This window comes from Camelus bactrianus, chromosome 5, assembly GCF_048773025.1.
Source record: "Camelus bactrianus isolate YW-2024 breed Bactrian camel chromosome 5, ASM4877302v1, whole genome shotgun sequence".
In the NCBI taxonomy this organism is placed as follows: Eukaryota; Metazoa; Chordata; class Mammalia; order Artiodactyla; family Camelidae; genus Camelus; species Camelus bactrianus.
The window spans coordinates 16,430,076-16,453,466 of record NC_133543.1 but is presented as its reverse complement, the minus strand read 5'-3'; the positions used below and the strand labels follow the sequence as shown (position 1 = coordinate 16,453,466).

General features: G+C 53.7%; 1 protein-coding gene across 4 annotated transcripts in view; it reads left to right on the top strand.

Annotated features, from left to right (window-relative positions):
• The window catches only part of TFCP2L1 (transcription factor CP2 like 1), a 51,098-nt gene that overhangs the window by 11,791 nt on the left and 15,916 nt on the right, over positions 1 to 23,391 (top strand). For all 4 annotated transcript variants that reach the window (XM_074363470.1, XM_074363472.1, XM_074363471.1 and 1 more), the window contains exons 3-8: positions 15,869 to 15,945; positions 16,409 to 16,514; positions 17,163 to 17,269; positions 18,331 to 18,483; positions 19,763 to 19,873; positions 22,149 to 22,240. In XM_074363470.1, coding sequence (XP_074219571.1) covers positions 15,869 to 15,945; positions 16,409 to 16,514; positions 17,163 to 17,269; positions 18,331 to 18,483; positions 19,763 to 19,873; positions 22,149 to 22,240 — 646 coding nt within the window. The remainder of the gene's footprint in view (positions 1 to 15,868; positions 15,946 to 16,408; positions 16,515 to 17,162; positions 17,270 to 18,330; positions 18,484 to 19,762; positions 19,874 to 22,148; positions 22,241 to 23,391) is intronic.

The window sequence follows — 23,391 nt, the reverse complement described above, 5'->3', positions numbered from 1 at the left end:
CTCCTGGCATGTCAAACATTATGCTTTAGGTAATAGTGGACCAGTTAATTGAGTTAATCTGTAATACTTACATCCTCTAATTCCAGAGGGTTCAATGAGCTAGGAATGGTATACTCTTTTTTTGGTGGGGGAAGTAATTAGGTTTATTTATTCATTAATGTTAATTAAAGTACTGGGGATTGAACCCAGGACCTTGTACATGCTAAGCACATGCTCTACCACTAAGCTATACCCTCCTCCCCAGGAATTCTTAAGAATTATGGTAAAGACCATCCAAAATCTGGAAACACTATATTAGAAATTATAATTATTAAAACTTCGATGAGAACATCAATTAGGCAGCATCAATTAGGTAACACATTAAATGAAAGAAGCCTCAATCAGAATTAATTTAAAGAACTAACACATCATCTGTCCTGCCAGGCTGGTATGTGTTCAGAGATTGGCTGCTGCAGATCTGAATCCAACCTGCTGTTCACCCTGCATCATGGAGCCCTCACAGCTCACCCTCCTGCTCCCCGGGGACCTGCTGACGCAGGGGTGTCTGATCCGTTTGGATTTTTCAGGGATCGTGAGGCCAGCAGATAAGGAGACCATTTGAGTTTGTTACTCACATTTCCCAACAGGAAGGGTGCAGGTCACACCAGGCGAGGCCAGATGAAGAAGCCAGGGAGTCACTCAGGAGGTGGGAAGGAGTGAGTGAGAAATGCGGGCAAGACCCTTTCTTGTGGTTTCTAGGGTACAGAGTCGGGGGGGGGCAGAGTTGGCAGGTTTAGGGTTGGCTCTGGGGCAGAAGGGCTGTGCCTGGTGGTCTGGTGCCCCTTTCTGGGGTGATTAGGGCCGGGAACTGTGGCCGGGGCGAGGTTCTGGGAAAGCCTGATGGATCAAAGAGGGTGTGGGGCTTTGGACTTGGATTGGTTGGTCTGCATGAGAAAGGCCAGCCCGCTCATTCATTCTCCCGAAGAGTTGACTGGTCCTGGGAGGGGCAGCCCACATAGGGTTCACCAGCATCGGAAACACGTGGTGACTGTAAAATCCCCTGACCTTGGGCGCTGCCCTGGGCGGCAGCTGTAACGCACACAAAGGGGCCACTTGGGAAAAGCTGGGTTTCACGTCCTAATTCAGCCATTTTTACTTTCTGTGGGCACTGCCCATGTAAGACGGTGAGCTTTCTCAGCCCCTGCCACCACCCACACTTTCTTGCGCTGTCTTCTCAGGGGAGCGCAGCCACCTGTGACTTCCCTGGGTCTTCGGCTGTCTTCCTGTAGGAGTCAAGGTTTTGATGTGTGGTAAGCCTGATGTTTTTGCTCACTTTGAGAAGCTTCTATTTCTAAGCAGCAAATTCCCTCCTCCACTGGTTTTCTGCAGAGTCGCATTTCAGGATTTTGGTGTAATTCGGACAGTGCTGAGTTTGAGCTGGAGAGTTTGATTCTCACTGTCCACCTGTGCATTTTCACCCTGTGGCGGTGCTCGCTCTGGTTGGAGACTTTTGATTTGAACTGCATCTGATTTTCTTCACCTAACTTTGAAAACACTCTGCTTTTCTCTCTCAAGATTTTTTAAGGAAATAGTAAATTGACAGCATCATTGAATGTCTTCAAAATGACCTCTGAATGATCACCCTGGTCTGTATTTTCTTTCTTTTTCTTAAAGGGGGGGCAAATTACTATTTTAGAATTTGATTACAATTGATTTTGTTGGTATTAAATCTTTAGATTTGAATGGCTATAAACCCCAAACCGGACATTAAATTCAGTAAAGAGGGGAATAAGAGTTTTCCAATAATTACGGATTAGAATGCAGAAATTAAAGAAACATAGACAAACCCCCCTGTTTACTATGATTATGCCACAGATTTAAACTTCAGTAGTGCATTAGTAAACAGTTCGCATACTAAATCTTTACCTTGTGATCAGACAGCTGTTGTTTAACAAAAATTTTTTTTTAGGGGGAGTAGGTAATTCGGTTTATATATTACTTATTTAAGGGAGAGTACTGGGGATTGAATCCAGGACCTCCTGCATGCTAAGCATGCGCTCTATATCTCTGAGCTATAGCCTCCCCTCTTGACAGCTGTTTCTTGGAAAAGAAATCTCTCAGTACCTTGTGCAAATAGGTCGGTCTTACACGTGCCTTAGCACACTGTGTATATTCCAAACACCTGCCATTTGGGCAGGGCAAAATACATACTTTCAAAACAAAACTGTAATGTGCCTCTCAAGTATGGACCATATATACATAATACATTGTGTTCGGTAATTACAAAATATAAAATACAATACAAGCTGTTTGTAATTTTTATAGCTCACCTTCTGCACTTGTATGTTGCAACTAGGCAGCTTTCCATTTCGGTACCACTTTTCTTTTCCAAGAGTCCAGGGATTTGGGGAAAACTGTGTCTTACATACATCCTGAAATCTGAAATCTAAGTTTGCACTTTTAGGCGAGTTTGTCTGTAGTTCCTGACTGGCTCTTTCTGGTTGAGGTCAAGTTGCTGACATTTGTGTCAAGTCCAAGGAGAGCTGGTGAGCTGGTCCTCTCTGGAGAGTCTGGCTGGCTCTGTTTCTCACTGCCCACCTGCCCCCTTTGTGTGCCGAGGTTTTCCAGCACTTTCCTGTGTTCCATCCACTCCCCACCCTTCCCGTTCCTGGGTCAACATCTTGGCTGATCGTTGTCTCCATCTGATGTCCTATAGTCTCCTGAGACGTCTTGAAGATGTTTTGGGCCCCAGTCACTTGGAACTAGGACTTTTGACACCTCTGTGAGTGACTGTTCCTGGCCTTCCAGGTGCCATCCTCTCTCTGTGAAATGAAATTTTGGGGGACCTGCTTTTCTGTTCTCAGTCAAGGTGGTCCACTGTATCCCTCAGCGCAAAGGTGGACCTGTTCGCATCTTTACTAAGAGCTGTCTCGTGCCAGTGAGCATCTGTCAGAAGCTTCCACCCAGGTGATTAGGGGAACCTGTGAGTCCCGAATGGGAAGGAGAGACCACATGACCTCTGGGAATTCCTAGGTGGATGAAGGTAGATTCCTGAAGTATTCAGGCGGGAGGGAGCGTGAGATGCCACCTCTGACGTCTCTACTAAAAATGTCTGCCGACCAGCCTCCCCTGAAAGCTGGTTAGAAATGGAGAATCTGGGGTCTGCTGCAGGAGAGCCGAGTCAGAACCTGCACTGTCCTGAAGGTGACCAGGTGGTTCATAAAGCACTGATGGGGCCTGTCCACCCCGAATCCCACCCGCCGTGTTACAGGTGGTCAGTGGGGCCCAGGAGGCTGTGTGACCTGCTCCTGGAGACAGTGGCACTGGGGTCTACTCTCTGTCTCTTTTTTAAAGTTTCATTAGGATGTAGTTCACATTCCATACACACTCACATACCCATTTAAAGTGTCCAATTCATAGATTTTTTTAGTCCAGTCAGTTAAACATAGGAAGCCATCACTACAACTAATTTTAGAGCATTTTTTTTCCTCCTAAAACAAACTCTGCGCCTGTTAGCAGTTAGTCTTCATTCTCCTCCCCTGCCCCACTCCCCAAGCCCTCAGCGACCACTGATCTGCTTTCTGTACACACTTCATATAAATGATATACAAATGGGTGGTCTGTGTGACTGACGTTCTTCCACGTGATGTTCTCAAGGGCTGTTGACGATGCCGCGTGTATGAGAACGTCATTCCCTTTTGCTGTTGAATAATTCCATTGTGTGGATGTCCCTCATTTTACTTATTCTTGAGGTGATGGACGTCTGGGTTGTGTCCACTTCGTGGCTGTTAGAGGAGTGTGCTGCTGTGAGCACTCGTGTGGGTTTGTGTGTGTGTACCTAGGAGTGGAATGTCTGGGTCACGTGGTAGCTCTGTTTCACTCTGAGGCGCTGCGGGCTCTTTTCCAAAGCAGCTGCGCTAATTACATTGCACCAGTGAGAGTGGAGGGTTCCAGTGTCACACTTCCTGTTTTCGACCGTTCTGATGGAGTCAGGACGGGTGATGGAGGCCTCTGTGGCGCCGACATCACACCAAGCAGGTGGTCAGGCAGGGCCGCCGCTGGGTCTCAGGAGCCCCCTGCAGCCCGGGGCTCAGGCACCGTGAAGATGCTCCAACTCCCTCTGTTCTTCTCTGAGGGGCTGTGCCCACCAGCCTCCCTGCCTCTATGGCCGGAGGGCTGTCACAGTGAAGCCACCAGATGCTCCTGAGATTGCAGGTCCTCAGCCCAGCCACCCAGAGGGGCTGCCACTCTCCTTCTCTGCCTCCAGGAGGGCAGGTCGTGGGAGCCGGCCTCCCCTCCCCCGGCAGAGGCTGAGGGCGCATGGTTCCCAGGATGGCCTCCAGGGGCCTGCTCTCCTTGGAGACCTTGGGGCGAGGCTTTGGTTGCCTCAGGGAGGATCTAACACCCCCGTGTGCCCCAGAAAGTCCTGCAGGGACGGGAGGACAGACCGAGAACGAGGCTGCCTGGAGCCAGGCGGTGGTGGTGAGAGTGTGAGTGACCAGGAAGCCTGGCTCCCACCTTTGAGAACTTGGTGCTCACCTGTGTGAACAGGGGTAGCTCCCAGCCTGGGACCCTGTTCCTGTGGGCAGAGCTGGGCGGGAGGTGCCCCGGTGAGTGAGTCACAGTGCGGCCTTATCTTCGGGATTTGGGTTTCACCTTTTTTCTGTCCTTTGACCTACTGACTTGCCTGTTAGCATGTGACATGTGACCTGGGATGATTGTGCTCCCCTGACGGCTCATCCACTGCTGTCCTCTTCTGTCCGGGGTCCTCTCCAGGACCCCATTCAGCCTTTCCTTGCATGTCCTCAGTCCCCTCGGATCTGTGACCATCCCCCAGTCTTTCCTTTTCCTGCGTAACCTGCAGACTTAGAGTGCTTGCTGCCTGGTGACTTTGTAGAACGTGGGCCCATCTGCCCTTTTTAATGATGGCGTTGAGGTTGCAGTGACAGCACGCCCTGGGGGCCCGAGACACTGATGCTGCCGGGTCTTGTGTCCACCCTGATGGTTTAGTGCTGTCTGCAAAGTTACAAGTTTCCCCTTGGTAATTAATAAATACCTTGGGGTGGAGGAGATATTTCTTTCCACATTTAGTAATCGGAACGCTATGTAAGAGAGAGCTCTGTCATTAATGTTTTTATCCACTTATTTATTATGTCAGTATAGACTGGCGGACATTTACTTTGTTCTCTGCGTTACGTTCAGCTCTGTTGTCTGTTTCGTTTTTAAGTGGTTCCAGCTGTGGCTATTGAGAGCGCCTGCACATGGGGTCCCGGGGTGCTCTGACGCGCCTCCATCCTTTTTTGAGCATTTCCTCACTTTTGGCATCACAGGATGCTTTATTTTTTTCCTTTTTTGGGGGGGAGGGGTAATTAGGTTTATTTACTTATTATAATTAGGTTTATATTACTTATCCTTCAGTGGAGGCACCAGGGATTGAACCCAGGACCCTGAGCATGGTGAGCCCATGTTCTCCTGACCCTCCCCCACACTTCAGGATGCTTAATGCCCGCAGAGCGTCTTCTGTTCTCCCTACTCCGTCCGGGAAACCATCCCTTCCCTAAGGTGTCTCCAGGATGCGACTTACTCTGCTTTTTCTCACACACACACACACACACACACACACACACACACACACACACACACTCACTCACTCACTCACTCACTCACTCACTGTCTTCCAGGTGCTTGTTGAGGACTCACTGTGTGTGGGCTGGGAGCTGGGTCCCTGGCACTCAGTGGCCGCGAGGAGGTGCTGTGTGGTGCTCAAGGTCACGGAGGTGATGGGCCATCAATGGGGACCGGGTCTAGAGGGCCCGAAGCTGCCACTGAGCGTGCCCTGCGTGCGAGCCCTGTGTCGTCGCCACACTTGCCCGAGCAGGGACCAGACAGACCGCACATGCTGGACGCGCTCTGCGCCGTTGTGCTTTCTCCGCTGTGGCTGCGGGACCTCTGGTGTGCAGCCCTACTTTCTGGGGTGACCACGGCCTCCGTCATGTTTTATGTGGCATGAATTACACAGAGCAGTGACTGCTGGGGAGTAAACAACCTGTAACTCTTGGCTGGCCCGGGCAATTGCCTCCTGCTCCCGGGAACACGGTGATCCGGGCAGGAGGCCCTGCACTGGCTCCACTCAGAGCCGCCCTGCAGGGCGCAGGGTGTGCCTGCGGGGGAGAGTGAGGTAGCCCGGGGCCTGTTCCAGCTGCCTCGGGCTGGGTGACCTTGAACGGCCTTGGGCGGCCAGGTGACTGCGGAGCTGTGGCAGGGCTGGAGGAAGTTCCTCTGCGGCGCGCACGGGTTGGGGTCGGTACACAGGCAGCATTCAAGGCTGTTGGTTGGAAGTGGTGGTCGAGATGGCACCGGTCAAGGGCTTAGCACACGCTGGGCTGAAAGTGTGCAAGGGTGTTATCTCATTTCTAAGGACTTCTGCAGATGCAGAGGTTCAAGAACCCGCCCCGGGGCGTGGGAGGGTCTGACTCAACCCGAGGGTATCCACTGATCCCTTTGCCCCTCCCCTCTCCTCCTAGGCCCGGCCACTGGGCACACTTGGGTAGCTCCCTGGGTCCCAGTGTCCCTACCTCCCAGGTGGGCACCTGCTCAGCAGGTTCTCAGGGTGGTCGCGCTGAGACCCTGGGCTGGGAGGACCTCCAGTGTCTGACCTCGTCTGCTTGTGTCTGGTGTTCTGTTTGTCGGACAGGATCTCTTCCCCAAGTGCCCACCTGTCTGATTGGCTTTTGGGTACCAGCCTGACACTGGTAGAAGGACATGCCAACCATTGTCACCGTGGGCACCTAGTACGTGCCTGGGACAGTAGGAGACATTACCCACCTCTTTGTATTGTTTTCAAATTCACCTGTAATAGATTCCTGGTTTTTAAAAATGTGAATGTTGGAGATGTGTATAGTCTAAGAGGGAAGGGTCTGTCTCTAAGCACTGTTACTTGCATCTGTTAAAGGTACACGTTTCACATTTAAAAATAAAAGTACAATCACATTGTGCACGTATTGTTCAGCAGTTTTTCCCACTCGTGTGTGTTTGTGTGTGTGTGTGTGTGTGTGAGTGAGTGTGTGGCGGATTTTTTTTCTATTGTAAATCTAGATCTCCTTATTTTTTTAAAATCGTGTCTTTTGGTTCCCATTGTCTTGTTTTAGAAGTTGACGTGCGGTATTACATAAGGCACAGGTGTACGATATAGCAATTCACAATTTTAAAAGGTTATAGTCCATTTATAGTTATTATAAAATGTTGGCTATATTTTCTGCATTGTACAATATATCCTTGTAGCTTATTTTATACATCTTTAATCTTAATTAAAAATTTTTTTTGAATTTAATTTTTCATAAAGTTACTGGGAATTCATCTCTGGTTTCAGATTTTTTTTTTGTTGGTGAGGAAGGTAATTAGGTTTAGCTTTTTATGTATTTTATTTACTTCTGATTAACGGAGGCACTGGGGATTGAACCCAGGACCTCGTGCATGCTAAGCATTTGCTCTACCACTGAGCTATACCCCCACCCTCTAAAATTGTTTTTTAACTTTCAGTTCAAAGTAATGTTAAATTTTGGACTGGAAGGGTAGAAAGGTTAGTGTGATGAACTCCTGTGCAGCCTTCACTAGACTGGTCAGTTTTTCACATTTTCATCTCTGTTATATACGTTTTCCTCCCTGAATCATTTGAGAGCTAGTTGGAGACGTCAGACTACTTTAGCGGGTGTTTCCTTAAAGCAAGGACATTCCCCTGCACCACCGTATTTCCAGGATCCAATTCAGGAAATGCGTCGCCCTCCGCCCAGCCCTCTGTGCCGCGGCCCGTGTCCCGGGCTGTCCTCTGCTACAGTTTTTGCCCTGATCCCAGGTCCTGTCCAAACGATGAACTGCGTTTCCTTGTCTCTCTCTTTCCCCTCCATTAATCTGCACTGCCCTCAGCCCTGCCTTGTCTCCAGGCCAAGTGACTGTCAGGGTTTCTCAGTTTGGCTTTGCCTGATGCTTCCTGCCGGTCAGACCCAGGCTGGGTCCCGTGAGCTCATCAGCTCCTCTGAGGCACCGGCGCTCCAACCACCTGGTTCAGGTGTGCGCCTCGTTCTCCGTAACCGCATGCTGTTCCATTGCTTGGTCATTAACAGCGCTGTTGACAATTTGGCTTATTTTGTTTGTAGCTGGAACAGCCCGGCTACCCTGAGTAGCCTCCTGCTGATAGTTCACACTGAATGTTTGCCGGCAGTTCTGTAGAGGGGGGTCCTGGTGGTGCTGCGTCACAGGCTGTGTGCGTTTTCATATTGATGGGTGTTGTCGGAATGCCCAGGAGGCACCTCCAGCCCGTGTGAGTGCTCACTTCCCCACCTTTTGTCCTTGAGGGATGTCAGCGAGCTCTGAACCTTCTGCTGATCTGATCGATGAGCCTGGCATTACGTTGTTTTCATTTGGTGTGTCTTTGACCGCTAGCGAGGTTGGACGTCTTTTCACACTCTTGGTTTGGCTGGCTAGTTCCAGCTCTGTGAGTTGCTTTAGGGAATTTAATGGCAAGTTCTGCCACCATTAGTTAGAAACCTGAACGTGCCAGTGCTGTGCAAGGGGCTGGTGTGTGCGTGTGTGCATGCATGTGTGTTCAGGTGAGCTGGTCGCTGGCCTCTGAGAGCTGTGACAGCCAAGGGCAAGGTTGCAAAGTGCCAAAAGAATTTAGGAGGAAGAGGCCAGCAGGAAGAGGGAAAATGATGTGAAAATCCCAGTTTCACTTTGATTGGCGCACCCTGGTCTTACTCATTCATGTGTTGTCCGTGGCTGCTTCCTGGTCACAAAGGCAGGGCCTGGTGGTGGTGACAGATCTTGGGGCTCACTTGGCCGTGCATAGTGACCGCTTGGCCCTTTCTGGAAAGGGTTTGCTGCTACCTTGGCTGAAGGACCCTGGGTATTGTGGGTGACACCAGGGATGGGAGGACCCTGGGGTTTGCTGCTACCTTGTCTGAAGGACCCTGGGTATTGTGGGTGACACCAGGGACGGGAGGACGCTCAGGTTTGCTGAGCACCTGCTGGGTGGGGCCCGGCATGGACTACGGTGCGTGTGTGTTTGGTTCCCCGGAAAAGCTTTCTCTATCCCCGCTGCTCCTTGTCCTCCTTCTCCCATTGCTGCTACTCCCTGTGTGGGGAGGAGGCCGGAAGGGCAAAGGGACGGAGGCTGGGCTGCAGAGACGCTTTCCTTCCCTTCTGAGTGGCTGCAGGGCCCTGGGACGAAGTCTGAGCCACTCTTCCGGATGATGCCCCAGGCTCCTCCCTGAGCCTCGGTCCAGCCGAGGTGCCCCACCCTCCCCGAAGGCCGAAGCCCTGATGTGGGTGGGGGTCACGGAGCCCCACCAGCCCTGCCGGTGGGGGTGGAGCCTGTGACCTCCCCTCCTCCGGCCCCTGCCACTCCCTGTCACCTGGGTTCTCTTGGGCTGGGCTGGCGGCCACCTGCTGGCCCTGGGGCTCCTTCCCTGCTGGCCTTTAAAAGGCTTTAACAGCTCCAGAGTAGAGGGTGGGGCAGGGTCCGTGGAGGAAATGGCCTTGAAGCCCTGGGCAAGGCTGCTGCAGAAAGGCCACCACCAGCAGGAGGGGCCCCTCCCCCGAGTTCTCCTCAGTGATGTCACTGCAGGGGAGCTTTTGAGCCACTCTGTGCTGGCTGTGCCTTCAGTCCTGCAACGGCCAGTGCCATTCACACTTTGGAGATGTGGAAACTCAGCCTTGTAAAAGGGGTCATTTAACCACTAGTAAGTGGCGAGCCCGGAGGTGAGTTTGGGCGCCAAATCTGGGTGCTGGCCAGGTCCCCAAGGCAGTTGTGGGGGCGTGCGGAGAACCCCTGGCAGCTGCACGCTGTGATGTTCACAACTGCGGTTTGTTTATTGACTGTATCTGATGACTTTCTATATGGAGGCATGGTACACTTCACCCTGCAGGTGGTTTTTATTTGTATTAAAAAATTTTTAACATCATTGTTGTGATACGATTCCTGTACAGCAAACTACATATATTTCAAATGTACAATTGGATGAATTTTGGTAGGTGTAAGCAGGTGGTTTTTAATTTCAGGGGCAGAGTCCGGGTGGTGTGTGAGCGAGTGTGCGTAACTGCTGCCCTTGCCGGTGTCTGGGACCCCCTGCACCCAGCATGTCGCTGGCACCAAGGGGCTGGCGCTGGGGGTGCGTGACAGTTGCTGAGCAGTAGGCCCAAGGCCCTTGGTCTCCGGGAGGGCTGTGGGTCAGGACACACAGCTGTAGCACTGCAGATGGGCCCCCGGCCCAGGAGATCCTCCTCCACTCGGTTATTTTGTGTGTGAGAGAAATACCAGTTGACCCTTGAGAGGCACAGGTTTGAACTGCGCGGCTCCACTTACACTTGGGTTTTTTTCCACAGGAAGGCCTGCAGCGCTACACAGTCCGAGGATGCAGAGGACCTCGGACACGGAGGGCGGGCTGTGGGTCCCACTTGGTTCTCAGCTGCCCTGAGGGTCTTTAATTTCAGGTGGGCTGACTGCTCCAGAGAAGAAGAGAACAAATGCTCGTGTGCCCAACACACTTGTTTCAGCTTTGCCAAACTGGCTTCTGGTTTTACTTTGTGATCCATGGCTTCTCCTCCCAGAATCGAAACCACTCTTGTGAAATCAGTGTTGGTTGTCCCTTCATGCATTTAAAATTTTTTTACTCCTTGCACATTTCAGCCATAAAAACGAACAGCATGGGTTTTGCATGTCTTTAGGCTTTGTAAGTAGTTTCACATGCATTGTGTGCACCTTTTTTGGATAAAATAATGTTTCTGAGGTTTCTCCATGTTGATGTGTGTCTCTGGAGGGCTCTTTTTTTTTTTAATTTTACTTTTTATTGAAGTGTAGTTGATTCACAATGTTAGTTTCAGGTGTACAGCAAGGTGACTCAGTTATACACATACATACATGTATGTTTTCTTTTCAGATTCTTTCCCATTATATGTTATTACCAGATACTGAACGTAGTTCCACGTTACATGTTGTAACGTGTGTCTGTTCGTCCCACTCAGGAGTCTGGAGGCTCATTTAAGCGCTGTGTGCTACTCCGTTCGGTCACATCATAGAATTCGCGTCTCTCTTCCTGCGGCTGGATGTGGGCGGCTGGCAGTTTCTCGCGGCAGCCAGCTGCGCCGCAGTGAGGGCCTCTCGCCTGAGCCCGGTGCTCGTCCAGCGCTTGTCCCGGACACGCCTCTCGACTTGGACGTGCTGGGCAGAGGCCTCGTGCGTCCTCGGCCTCACCCTTGTTCTCACGCTTCTCCCAGGGGTTTTGTCAGCAGAGCGCTTCCATCAGCAGTGCCCCCGCGGCCAGTCTCACGCTCGGACCAGCTCGTGATTCTGCCAGGCTGCAGTTTGCTCCTCCGACAGGTGTAAGATGGTGTCGTAGTTTACTCGGCACTGTCCTGTTTCCTTGTGCCGTCCGGCATCTTTCCGTGTGTTAGTTGACCTTGTCCTGTTTCCACAGGGTGACCATAAGCCCCAGCTTGCCAGGTCGTTCCCCACTCCTAGGGCTGTGGAAAGATTAACAGCACCCCTCGCATTTTGAAGAGTGTCTGGACAAATTTTAACACAGTTTTTCCCGTAGTATATGGAGGACATAATTTTTCCTTTGTGTTTTTGTTTCTAGTCTAGGAATCTCTTTCCCACCCCGTGGTCATAAAGTAGTGTCATAAAGCCTTAGAAATGTTAAGGCTTTGCTTTTATTTTGTGGCTTCCATTCACCTAGAATTAATTAGTTATGTAAGGTGTGAAATAGGGGATTATTTTCCCATATGGATAACCAGCTAACCTATATCCGTGGAAAGTCTTTTTTTCTCACTGTGACAGATCAGGTTTCCAAGTACCTGAAAGTCTCCTTCTTGGCCCTTTATTCTTTCCCATTGTTCTCCTTGTCCTCATACCAAAAATGTCATGAATTTAGCCGCCGTCACCTTCTAATATGGTCAGGGCACGTTAAATGGGGTAGGAACGTGTGTCTCAGGGAGACTAGATTTTCGTGAGGAAATCTGCCACAGAATGGTTACAGTGTCCACCAGGCTCTACGTCCCAGGCTGGTTCAGAGAACTGAGGTCCTGGCCTTAGGGATTTGAGCCTTACAAGAAGGGGAGGGTTTAGGTGGATGGAAGAGGGTCTTGAAATAAAAAGAGTGTCAGGAAATTCAGAGGACAGCTGAAGGACGGGTATCTATTATCCTGTTCCCTGGATTCTTGAGTCCAACTTTTTCTCATTTTCCACATTTCACAGTTCTAAAATTAGGCTTCATTGCCATCTTCTGCAGTGATTTGTTTTTCCTTCTGGATCACAGCTGAGAATGTAGGAAACAGCATTTTTCAGCCGAGGAAACGGAGTCAATGTGCTTTATCCAGGGTCCCGAATGAGGCAAGTCAGCCGAGTCCCATGTACTGCCCGTCCTGAAGGGGGAAGGAAAGAGCGAGAAAGTGAGTGTCCTAACCTGGGGCGGGGACGGGGGCTTAGGCAGGCTCTCCCAGCGTGCAGCCTGGCCCCAGATGCCTTCCAGAAAGGTGAAGCAGAGAGAGGACCAGGTAGAATGCAGAGCCCGCCCAGCAAACACCCCCAGGGTGCACGTGGCAGCGTTCCTGCTCCTGGCTCTGCCATGGAGTTGCTGTGCAAGCTTGCTCGGGTCCAGACACCTCTCTGAGCCACTGCCTCCTCTGTCGGGTGGGGCTAAACTTTGCTGCTGATTCAGGTGAGTTAATACCTGGGTAGACTTTGCTGCTGGGTGAGCGCCCAGGAGGCTGTTAGGTTGTCCCCCAAAGGCATGCCTGGCCTGTCCCTCCTCCTCCTCCTCGCTGCAGTTCTGCTGGTGATCACTTTCGTATCCACGCCTCGCCTCCTGCCCACTCATCAGAGTCCATGCAGATGTTACCTCCTTGTTCAGACACCCGCCCCCCATTCTAAATGAGTGTCCCCACCCCAGACCTCTGTTGTTTCTTAGGAGGATTTTTTTTCCAGTTCTGCCTGATATTAGTGCTTTTCCGGTGCTGTTTGAGGTACCCCAGAAGGTTGCCAACCCTTTGAGGGCGGGAGTGTCTCACTTTTGCAAACCCTGTAGTCTAGCATGGACCAGCATTGCAAAGAACACTGCTGAGACCCTCCTGCCCTGATGAATAGGACAGACCCAGAGCCCCCTTCCAAGGCCCCCACCCACGCCCTGAAGTGAGCCGGCCAAGGAGCAATGCCTGTGTGCCCCCTGGTCAGTTCAGCTGTCCTGCCCTCGCTCACCAGTGCATGTGTGACTGGGGGAGAGCGGGGCTGGGGGCCGCCCCCTGTATTGGGGTGGAGGCAGAGGGCTGGGGAGGGAGGCCGGAGCCCGGGACATGCGGGGTGGCCGGAGTGTGTGTGTGTAAGAGCACGGAGGGAGCTGCGGTGGGGGAGCTGTGGGTAGGTCCCTGCTGCCGGTGAGGGAGGCAGGCCCGTGACCTGGGCCTACAGCCCACCCAGTAGCTCTGGTCTCTGAGTCACTGCCGTCGTGTTCAGGCTCCGGAACTGCTCTGTGGGACGGGAGATCCGCCTGGGCCTAAGCTGAGGTTGCCCTGCAGAGCCTGGGGTCAGTGTTCATTGGGCCCTGGGGCGCCCTGAACCAGTGGTAATGACCACTGGGGCCTTGGGCCTCCTGCCAGAGTGGCTGCATTCTCCGCGGGGGAGGCGGAGGACACTGGAAAAACCAGTTCGGGTAGGAGGCTCCCTTTCATGCTGTCCAGGGAGTGTTTGCTTAGGAGCCCAGAAATAAATGTGTGTTCGAAACCTGGCTTTTTCAGGAAGGTAGCTGTGTCGCTCAGATCAGCGAGACCCTTCCCTGAGCCGCATTTTCTGAGCTAGCAAGTGGGCGGGACCAGGGTCTGGGGTGGGAGCCTCTTCCTTCCCACAGGATGTGCCCGGCACGGAGGTTTTCACTGGTCCTGGAGGAAGGCTGGTGACGGCCGGGTGGAGGAGGGTCCACCTTCCTGAGCAAGGGTCTCGGGCTGGCATTTCTGAGCTCAGCCAGCGTCGTCTGCAGGCCCCACGGAGCGAGGGTGACAGGCTCTGTGTCCCCAGGGTCTGCTCCGTGTTGGCCCACGGCCGTTACTGCTCAGCCAGCACTTGCATGAAGGAGTGAATTTCATCTTCTGGGTGGGAATATGTTAGTTTCCTGTGGCTACTTTGGCAAATTACTACAAGGCACGTTGGCTTCAAACAGCATAAGTTTATTCTCTGACAGTCCTGGAGGCTAGAAATTGGAAATCTGGGCTCCCTTTGGGGGCTTTAGGGGAGAATCTGATCTCGGCCTCTTCCAGCGCTGGGTGGCCTCAGCACTCCTTGGCTTGATGGCCGCCTCAGTCCCTTCTCTGCTCCCGTGTTCACATTGCCGCCTCTTTTCCCTGTGTCCTCTGTGTGTCTCTCCTAAGGACACTTGTAGGGACCTCCAGGGCCAACCAGGATGACCTCCTCATCTTGAGATACTTAACCACACCTGCAAAAACTTTTTTTCCAAATAAAAGGTAACTCTCAAAGGTTCTGGAGATGAGAGCATGGGGGCTACAACGGAGCCCCCTCCAGAGAGTCTTACTGTTTCTCTAATCATTGCTTTTGAGATACATCAAGACTGTTGAGCACTGGGTTTGTGCAGTTCTGGTTTGCTGCGTACATTTATATAGATACCTTTCTTGATCTCTCTCTACATTAGATTTCCCTTCCCCCACTGATCCTAGGTTCAGAAAGTCCTTCCCTATAGTGTCGGAGAAGTAGCCATTCATGTTAAAATAAAACCTTGGGAAATGAACTTCTCAATGCAATGGTAACTTGAATGGATTAGCCTGCAGAACCCAGGGAAATCCACCTAAGTCTGGAGGTTAGTCAAGTGTACTGAGCCCTGGTGCACTTCAGTAACGTACCCTAGTTACATCAGATGCCAACGTGGGGGGAGACTGGAGGGTGGGTACTCAGGACCTTTCTGTACTATTTTTGTAATTTCCTGTGAGTCTGTCATTATTTAAAAAATTTTTTTAATGAATTCTAATCAGATGTACCAATGCTGGTTATTACATACTTTCTTATTTGTAGGACATCCTTTATTAAGCTGTGATGTGCGCTAGGGGGTTTGAGAGCTGCGGCTGAGCCTCTTTGGTTAAGAAGTTGGATCATTTGCCATGTGGTCTTTCCAAGGAGGGGATGTGGCGCATCCTGCTTACTCAAGCTATGTTGTGTCTTTGAATAAACGTATCTAGTTTTCTTCAGGTTATTCGTAGACACTTCTGAGTTGGGGGTTGTTATTAGGGATGGATTTTTCCCCCCCATTTACATTCTTTAACCGGCTTGTGCTGGTTTTGTCACCAAATAGAACCCTACACACACCCTTGCGAATACATGAAATTCTTTTAACTGAAGAAAATGCTTTTCATTCTGCAATTAGAGACAATGTTTAACAGGCTTTCATTTGTTCCTGTAAACCTGCTCCCAGTAAGGTATGGTTGGTTACTTCACATGGATTTAAGCATCTTGTGTTCCCCAGCCAAGTGCATGGGGGCTGTGGGGTGTGTTCTTTACCAAGAAATAGGAAGCTGTGTCCGTAAGTTTGATGCAAACTGTATTGTTTTGGATTCCGTTTCTCTGAAGATGGTAGAGGTGCTGTCTCTCTGTCTCTCTCTCTCTCTCTCTCTCTGTATCATGTGGAGCATTACCTGGGGAGCCCCAGGCCCCACCAGGCCAGATGGGCAAACCAGGGTGTCCAGTCCAGAGCACGACTGAGCCGTCCTGGGACTTCTTTGCGTTGCTCCCTGGGGCCGGGAGGCCTGGGTCGGCATGGAGAATGTTGAGATGGTCTTTAGCTGGTGAGCCCCGAATCTGAAAACAGAATTCAAAAATGTACTGTTGACCCCCCTCCAGGTCAATCTTATGAAATCCGACTGCTGGAGAACAGGAAGCTGGGAGACTTTCAAGATCTGAACACAAAATATGTGAAGGTGAGGCTGGAGGCTGCCCTTGACCCCACCCTGGGCACCGAGCGGCTGGGGCTTGGTCCTGAGAGGTCTGGAGGGGAGCTCTGGGTAGAGGGGTGGGTTCCTGGCCCCGGGGGCGGGGTGTGGTCAGAGGGGCTCGGGCAGCCCGCTGCTGGAGCGGCGCTGGGCACACAGACCCGGCTGCAGCCTGGCTCTGCCCCGTGCTGACCTTCAGTCTGCTCATCTGCACGGAGGGTTGCTAAGTTACTCTGGATGTAGAGGACTTGGTAACCTCGGGGAAGGGCCGTCCTTCGTCCTGTCCTCGGTGTGGCTGGGGCTCTGAGGACAGAGTACCTGTGGAACTGAGAGCAGGGGAGGTGGCGCCAGGAGGGGGCTTCAAGGGCGGGACTTTCTGGCTCAGGGAGGGTGGAAGGTGGGTTCCTCTTGGGTCCATGCTCAGCTGTTCCCTACCGGCCTCCCTCCCCAGAGCACCATCCGCGTGGTCTTCCACGACCGCCGGCTGCAGTACACGGAGCACCAGCAGCTGGAAGGCTGGCGGTGGAGCCGGCCGGGGGACCGGATCCTGGACATCGGTGAGTCTCCGGGCACGTGAGGGTTCTTCCTGGTCGCCATCTGGACCCACGCCTGTCCAGGGCATCTTAGCATCATAGCATACTCCTGTCTTGTGTAAAACTGTGGGGGAGCTGGGAGAGGCGACTGTGCCACCAGGCCTGGCCTGGGGAGTTCCCCTTTCGGGGGTGGGGGGGCATGTGGAATTCAGGGACCTTCATGAAGGGAGCTTGCCTTCGAGCATTGTGACCAGTGGCGAAGGGAAGGGTGGGCATTGCCGAGAGGGCAGCGGGATTGGAATGGGGGCCCAGGCAGTGGTCCACCGTCTTTATTTACAACCCTTGGGGCCAGGTGGGGTTTGGAATCCAGAAGCTGGAATGATAGTAGGGTGTGTAGACCTGTAGCGCTGGGTAACCCGCCAACAGGCAACCCAGCACAGTAATATTTCTGTGGCAGGACAGAATGGCCGTTCACACAAAATAGGATGAAGTCTAATAGCCTCGTGGCAGTTCAAGTCAGGCGTTCTGCCAACTGAGTTATGCAGAACATAGTTTTCAGAACTTCTGGCATTTCCGATTGTGTAAAGAATTTGGACCTGTAATGAGAGCCCATCCCTGAGTATTTGGGAGTGGCTGACAATTGCACTTTTGTGTGTGTGTATGTATGTGCAGATATTCCACTGTCTGTTGGTATCTTGGACCCCAGGGCCAGCCCGACCCAGCTGAACGCAGTCGAGTTTTTGTGGGACCCTTCCAAGAGAGCCTCTGCGTTCATTCAGGTGAGCGGGAGGGAGAAAGAAGCCAGACCTCCGGGGTCCTCTGTCTAGTTCCTCAGAACCATCCGTCCTCAGGGCCCTGCTGCCGGGAAGGAGACTAGAAGGGTGAGGACGTGTGAGTGTGGCTCAGAGTCACAGAGCTACCTGGTCCCTGGGGCTGGAAAAGGACTTGAAATGCTCTAGAATCCTGTGTGCGTCTTGCTTATCGGTACACAAGCTTTTTACAAAATAAAAATATCCTAGCATACATAGTTTGAAGTAAAATTTTTTGGTAATTGTTTCTAAATTACTCAATTATCAAGTGCCATTGTTGACCCAGCCTTGTGTGGACGTCGTGGAAGGTCGAGCTGCCTGGGGGGACGGCAGGGCACCGAGATTCTGGGCTGGCCTCTGGTTCTCACCCACTGTGTCCCCATTTGAGCCTCTTGGTTTTCCCACCTGTCTTATACATTAGACATTGAACATAAAGCCATCACTGCAACGCTCGGCCACAGTAACTGCTCAGTAAAAGTTAGCCATCTTTTTTCCTTTCATAATTACAATGTTTTCATTCTATTTTAAAGATATAATGTTACTGCTCATTATTACAACACTATATATTGTATTGCTATAATATTATTACAGCACCCTAACAAATATACACGAAGTGCCTTCTGGGTAGCAGGTACTTAGCAGAAATAGAGCGATGGTTCAGCTTCTGGCCCGGCCTGAGTAACCTGGACACTAGGCGTCAGGGACTGAGCTGTGGTCCCTGCTCTGCAAGTGGGACTTGCCAAGGGAGAGGGGCGAGGGTGAGGGTCAGTGAGCTGGAGCGATGGCTGGCAAGGACATGGCTGGTCAGGCAGGGCCTCCCAGGGCAAGGGACCAGGGCCAGAGCGGGTGGTGTCCTGTGTGTGGAGGGGAGAGGGAGGGCAGGGAGGGGGAGGCAGGTCTGCACCTGTCCACGCGGGACAGAGCCCTCCATCTGCCCATGCGGGATGGAGCCCTCCACCTGGGGGGACCCTGTGGGGTCCCGAGCCCGCCCTCGGCCCACCCCTCACCACCAGCCCTGGGTTCCCGTCCAGGTGCACTGCATCAGCACGGAGTTCACCCCGCGGAAGCACGGGGGTGAGAAGGGGGTGCCTTTCCGTGTGCAGATCGACACCTTTAAGCAGAACGAGAATGGGGAGTACACGGAGCACCTGCACTCGGCCAGCTGCCAGATCAAGGTGTTCAAGGTAGGACACCCGCTGACCCCCGAGCCCAGGCTTCTGCTGGACTCCGGACTGCCCGCCTGCCCCTCACCCCCGGGCCCGCGCTCCTCTGGCTTCCCTCACTGATGGGATTTGCACGTCTTTAGACTGTTTTCCTCCCAGCACTTTGGCCTAGACTGCAGTTGTGCGTTAGATTCTCTGTCGAAGTCAGGTCAGGAGACCCCCTGTAAGACTCGCTGGGCCGAGTGCACCCACATGCAGTCTTGCAGGGTCCGGCAGTAACACTGCCCTGCCCTGAGGCTTCTGGGCTGAGACTGGAGGGCGGAGGTGGAGCAGGGAGACCAGATGATGGGTGTGGCTGCCACTTGTTTGGCTCTTCCCCTGGACACTGGGCCTGTCACTTGTGTCCCCAGAGGACCCCCTATAACTTCCCTCCTTGGGCATCACCCCATGAGCCATTTCCTAAACCCCCCAGCTGGGAGCCGTGGCCCGAGGAAGGCACCCAGGATGAGCTGTCCAGCTTGAGAACAGATCCTCTTCCCTGACTGCCCACGAGTGGTCAGTGTGCACAGAGAAGACACTGAGATCCGAACCCGCCAGCCAGGCCCTGAACGGGGTGGGCGGTGACGGTCCCAGTGAAGTCAAGACTGTCCCCATCAGCCCGGCCTGCTGGGTCAGGGTCAGGGCCAGGCCCCCCCTGCCCGGCACCAGGATCTTACCTGGTGGGCACGTGGTCCCTCTGCGTCTCGGTGAATCGCTGGAGGCCCGGTTTCCTCGTCTGTCCAGGAGGGGAGGAGCAGCACCTGTGAGGCCTGGGCACCTGGAGGTCCCTCAGGTCTGTGGGCGCCCAGGACAGGCCATGTCAGGACGGGTGTGGCCCCATATTTGAGTGTAAGCTGGGAGTCGGGGGCAAGGAGGCCCCCACAACATGTGTAGGATTTCATGGCCTGCGAGTGTAGACTGAGTCCCAACCCGCAGCCCCGGCCCTGCACTCACTGTCACTCTCCCGGGGTGGCCCAAGGAAGGCTCCTGGGGGTCCTTTCGGTCAGCAGGGGCCTTGGTAAAGGTCTTGTCTGAGCTCTTCTGTGTGGCCCCGGTGCAGGCTCTGAGTGCCCGCAGGGCAGGAGGACCAGGTGTTTGATGCCAGCGAGGTCAGAGGGTGCTTTCAGGTCCCTGAGCTCCTGCTTGGGTCCTGGGTCCGGGAGAGGTGGGAACAGACAGCCCCCCCTGCTCAGCCCGGAACCCCCGAGGGCCGCCTCCGCTGGCTCTGAACTAACCGGACCCCCATGCTCTGCATGTACAGCCCAAGGGCGCCGACCGGAAACAGAAGACCGACCGGGAGAAGATGGAGAAACGAACGGCCCAGGAGAAGGAGAAGTACCAGCCGTCCTACGAGACCACCATCCTCGCGGAGGTGAGGGCGCCGTGGCTCAGCCTCTTGGAAGGGGCCCACTTTGGGTGAATGTCCCTTACGCCGTGGTGCACTCCCGTGTCCGGAGGGGCCTTCAGCTGACATCGCCTGTTGTCCATCCGGGGTGTTTCCAAGTAACTTCTAACTCTGTTGCCATTTGCATGTTTCAGAATTAGATTATTTTTATTTTTTTGAATAGATGTTATATCATGTGGTCCAAATTCAAGAGATATAACAGCATCTGTGTCAGAAAGTCTCCCTCCAACACTGTCCGGCCTTGAGGTTTCTTTCCCAGGGCGGCCGGCATCTCTGGCTCCTTTTTTCTCTGGCTCGATGTTCTCTGCGGGAGAAACCGTTTTATTCATGGCCCGACGCCTGCTTTTGTCACTTAACCGCACGTGCGTGCACACACCAGAGCACACGCACAGTCCTGCGATTTGCTGTCTTTATTTCATGGCACGTCTTGGAGTCTGTTTCCTGTCTGTTTGTAAGGGCTTTCTGGTTCTTTGTCCAGCTGTGTAGCCTTCGTTGTGTGGACGCCGGGCTGTTTCAGGCTCTCACCATCTCAGACAGGCGCTGGGCACGCTTGTGCAGGTGAAGTTCTGCATGTGGGGAGTGACTCTGTCCTCGGCGTGGACGGCTGGGTCAGAGGGAGCGGCGCCATGTGTCACTGCTGGGTGGACGTGCGGCCGTGCTCCCTCCTGACCTCACTTGGCTGGAGCCCGCGCCAGCGCCCCTCCGTCCAGGCTGCTCCTCAGACGCCCCTGTTCCTCCCGAGGGGCCACTGCTGCGGCCGCCTTTTACTGGGCTCTGCTCTTGTTTTCATTTTTCACTTTCTTAACAGCTCTTCGCCACTGTGTTACGCAGTCAGGGCAGCGGTGAGGTGTTGGGGTTTGTTCAATGAACCCTTTGACTTTCTCAGAAGGTCCTCGGTGGGTGCCGACGGGCAAGCTGCCCCGGTGGGGTCAGGCTGTGGGAAGGGTGAGGCCCTGGCACGGGTGCTGGGAGGACAGTGGCCCAGTTCTGGGGGGGTGTGTGTGTGTGTGTGTGTGTGTGTGTGTGATAAGCTGTGTGCAAACAGTACTTGGAACGAGACAGTATGAAGCTAATTTTCTGGTGCAGACAGGTGTCTCCTGGCCTTTCCTCTGAGTGGGGCCACTGTGACCTTTGACCCCTGGTGCAGGAAGAGCCCTGCCCCCCTCACAGGCGCAGAGCCGGCCCGCACTGGACAGGGGAGCACTCCCGGGCCTGGTCCCGGCTTGGGCTGGTGATGTGGTCGCCCTGATCACCCTCCTGCACCCACTGTTCTCTGCCTGAGAACCCCCCTCCTTCCCGTCCCACCTCGGCTCTGCTCTGGATGCCCCTGCTGGAGGGGAGGGCCTGCTGTGCCCCAGGCGTTGTCCGTCCAGGTCCCTGTCACTGGCCAGGTGTTGAAATCCCCACCAGGCTGGTGACCCTGTGAACTGCCGGCTCCCTTGTGTCAGCTCATTGGCTTCCTCCCCAGGCTCTAGGATTTAGCACCAGCAAATTCCAGCCCACACTCGGAACAGAGTTAAATATTTACCCACCCTGTGGTCTGTCAGTCGTCAGGAATGCTTCAGGCTGGTCCTCTCCAAAGAGGTGTCATCGCGGGAAGGGAAGAAGTGAATTCTTGTCCCCTGGCCTCCCCTGAACAGACAAAAGCTTTTGCTTCTCTGGGAGAGTCTCTTGTGTTCATTTTGGCTTCTGCACAAGAAGTTCCGTGTGTTCAGGGACCACGTCTTTCGTGTTTCTGTGTCTCCCTGGCTCTGAGAGGATTCCTGAGGAATGCCTCCGGTTGGCCGAGGCCCGTCCGCAGACTCTGACACTGAACCTTACTGATGATCGTCTGTTGGATGTGGCCTCTGGCCCAGGGCCCCGATTTCATGCACTTAACGTCCACTGTCTGCACCGGGAAGACCTGGTGGGCAACTGGCCTCTTTAGTTCCCGGGGATCACGTGACTGGTGTGGTTTCCGCCTTTGGTTTGATTCCTCAGAAGCTCAGAGACACGTGTCATGCTTTGCTCGCTTTGGGGATGACGTGCTGACCATTAGGTCTCTTCTCTGCCCTCTTTGATTTCTTTGGTGTGGCCCCGGCAACCCGCACGTCCCTGGCTGGCGTGGATAACTGGGTACCTGCGGTTGGGTGTGGGAGGACTGGAGATTCACAGTGGGCCCCAGTGGACGCCGGCGTGGGGCTCAGCATCGCTGCTGGCCCAGCTCCTCCGGTACCACTGCCGCCCTCTGCTCTCCCTGCAGTGCTCCCCGTGGCCCGACGTGGCCTACCAGGTGACCAGCGCCTCCCCGCCAAGCTACAGCGGCTCTCCAAGCAGCTTCGGCCTTGGCGAAGGGTACGTGTGGCCTCCCTCCCTCCCGTGTCCCCGAGGTGATGTGGGTGGCCCCTCCTGCATCCTCCTTTGTAGCAGGGCATCCATTTGGGCTTCAGAGGGGCCACGGGTGTTGCGTGCACAACCGTTTTACGTGTGTGCAGATGTGTGTGGGCGCCTTCCAGAAAGCCTGTCTGCTGGGGCAGCAGCCCAGCAACCACTGCCCCCTCCCTCCCCAGGTTAAGTGGGCTGGCCTGCGGGGGCGTCGGGTCAGCCTCCTGAGGTGCCTGCGGACGACCCCCTACCCGGGCCGAGCCCACCTCTTAGTCCCTGCGGGCCTCTGGAGGTGTGCGTTTGGATTCCCTCAAGGCTGGAAGGCCCTTCTCAGCTCTTTGGCAGGCCCTGTGCGTGTGGGGGTCAGCTCAGGGTCCTCCCTGCCCCAGGCGTCAGGGCTTGCCACACAGAAGTGGCTTCACTGCTGGTCACCCAGCTCTGCAAAGGCATGCCACTCCAAGGTGCCAGGGTGCAGGGGCCACAGCATCACTGTGGTGGCTCTGTCCGTCCTGGTCCTGGGGCAGGGGTGAGGCAGGAGGAATGCCAGGCGGGTTTAACAGGTGAGTGCAGAGCACACGGTTCCTGGGAGCCCGTGCTTGGCAGACAGAACTTTCCTAATGGGCAAGCAAGACATGAACTTGAGTATAACTGAATCACTGTGCTTACACCAGAAATTAACACAACGTTGTAAACTGACTATACTTCAATTAAAAAAAAAATGAAGGAAAAGACATGAACTTCATTTGCAAGGTGAGGGGAGGCCTCCCTCCCTGAGAGGGGCAGGTGGGACAGCCGTGACACTCAGGCTCGGCACGCCTAGTCCTCAACCTGCACCTTTGGGGATAAGTCCCTCGAGCCCCGCAGCCTCCATGTCCCCAGCACCCAGGGAGTGTGGGTTCCACGCAGGGTTGGGGGACGGGAGTGAAGTACCCAGCACCCCGTGGTCACTGATGGCGGGTCTAAAGGTCACCGCTGCAAGGGTCTTATTTCCCCTCATTGTGGTAAAATATACATGATGTAAACCTTACCGCTTTTAAGAAGGTAGTTCAATGACGTGAGGGACATTCACAACGTGCCGTCACCACCGTCCATCTGGGAAGTCTGGCTAAACATAATGCTCT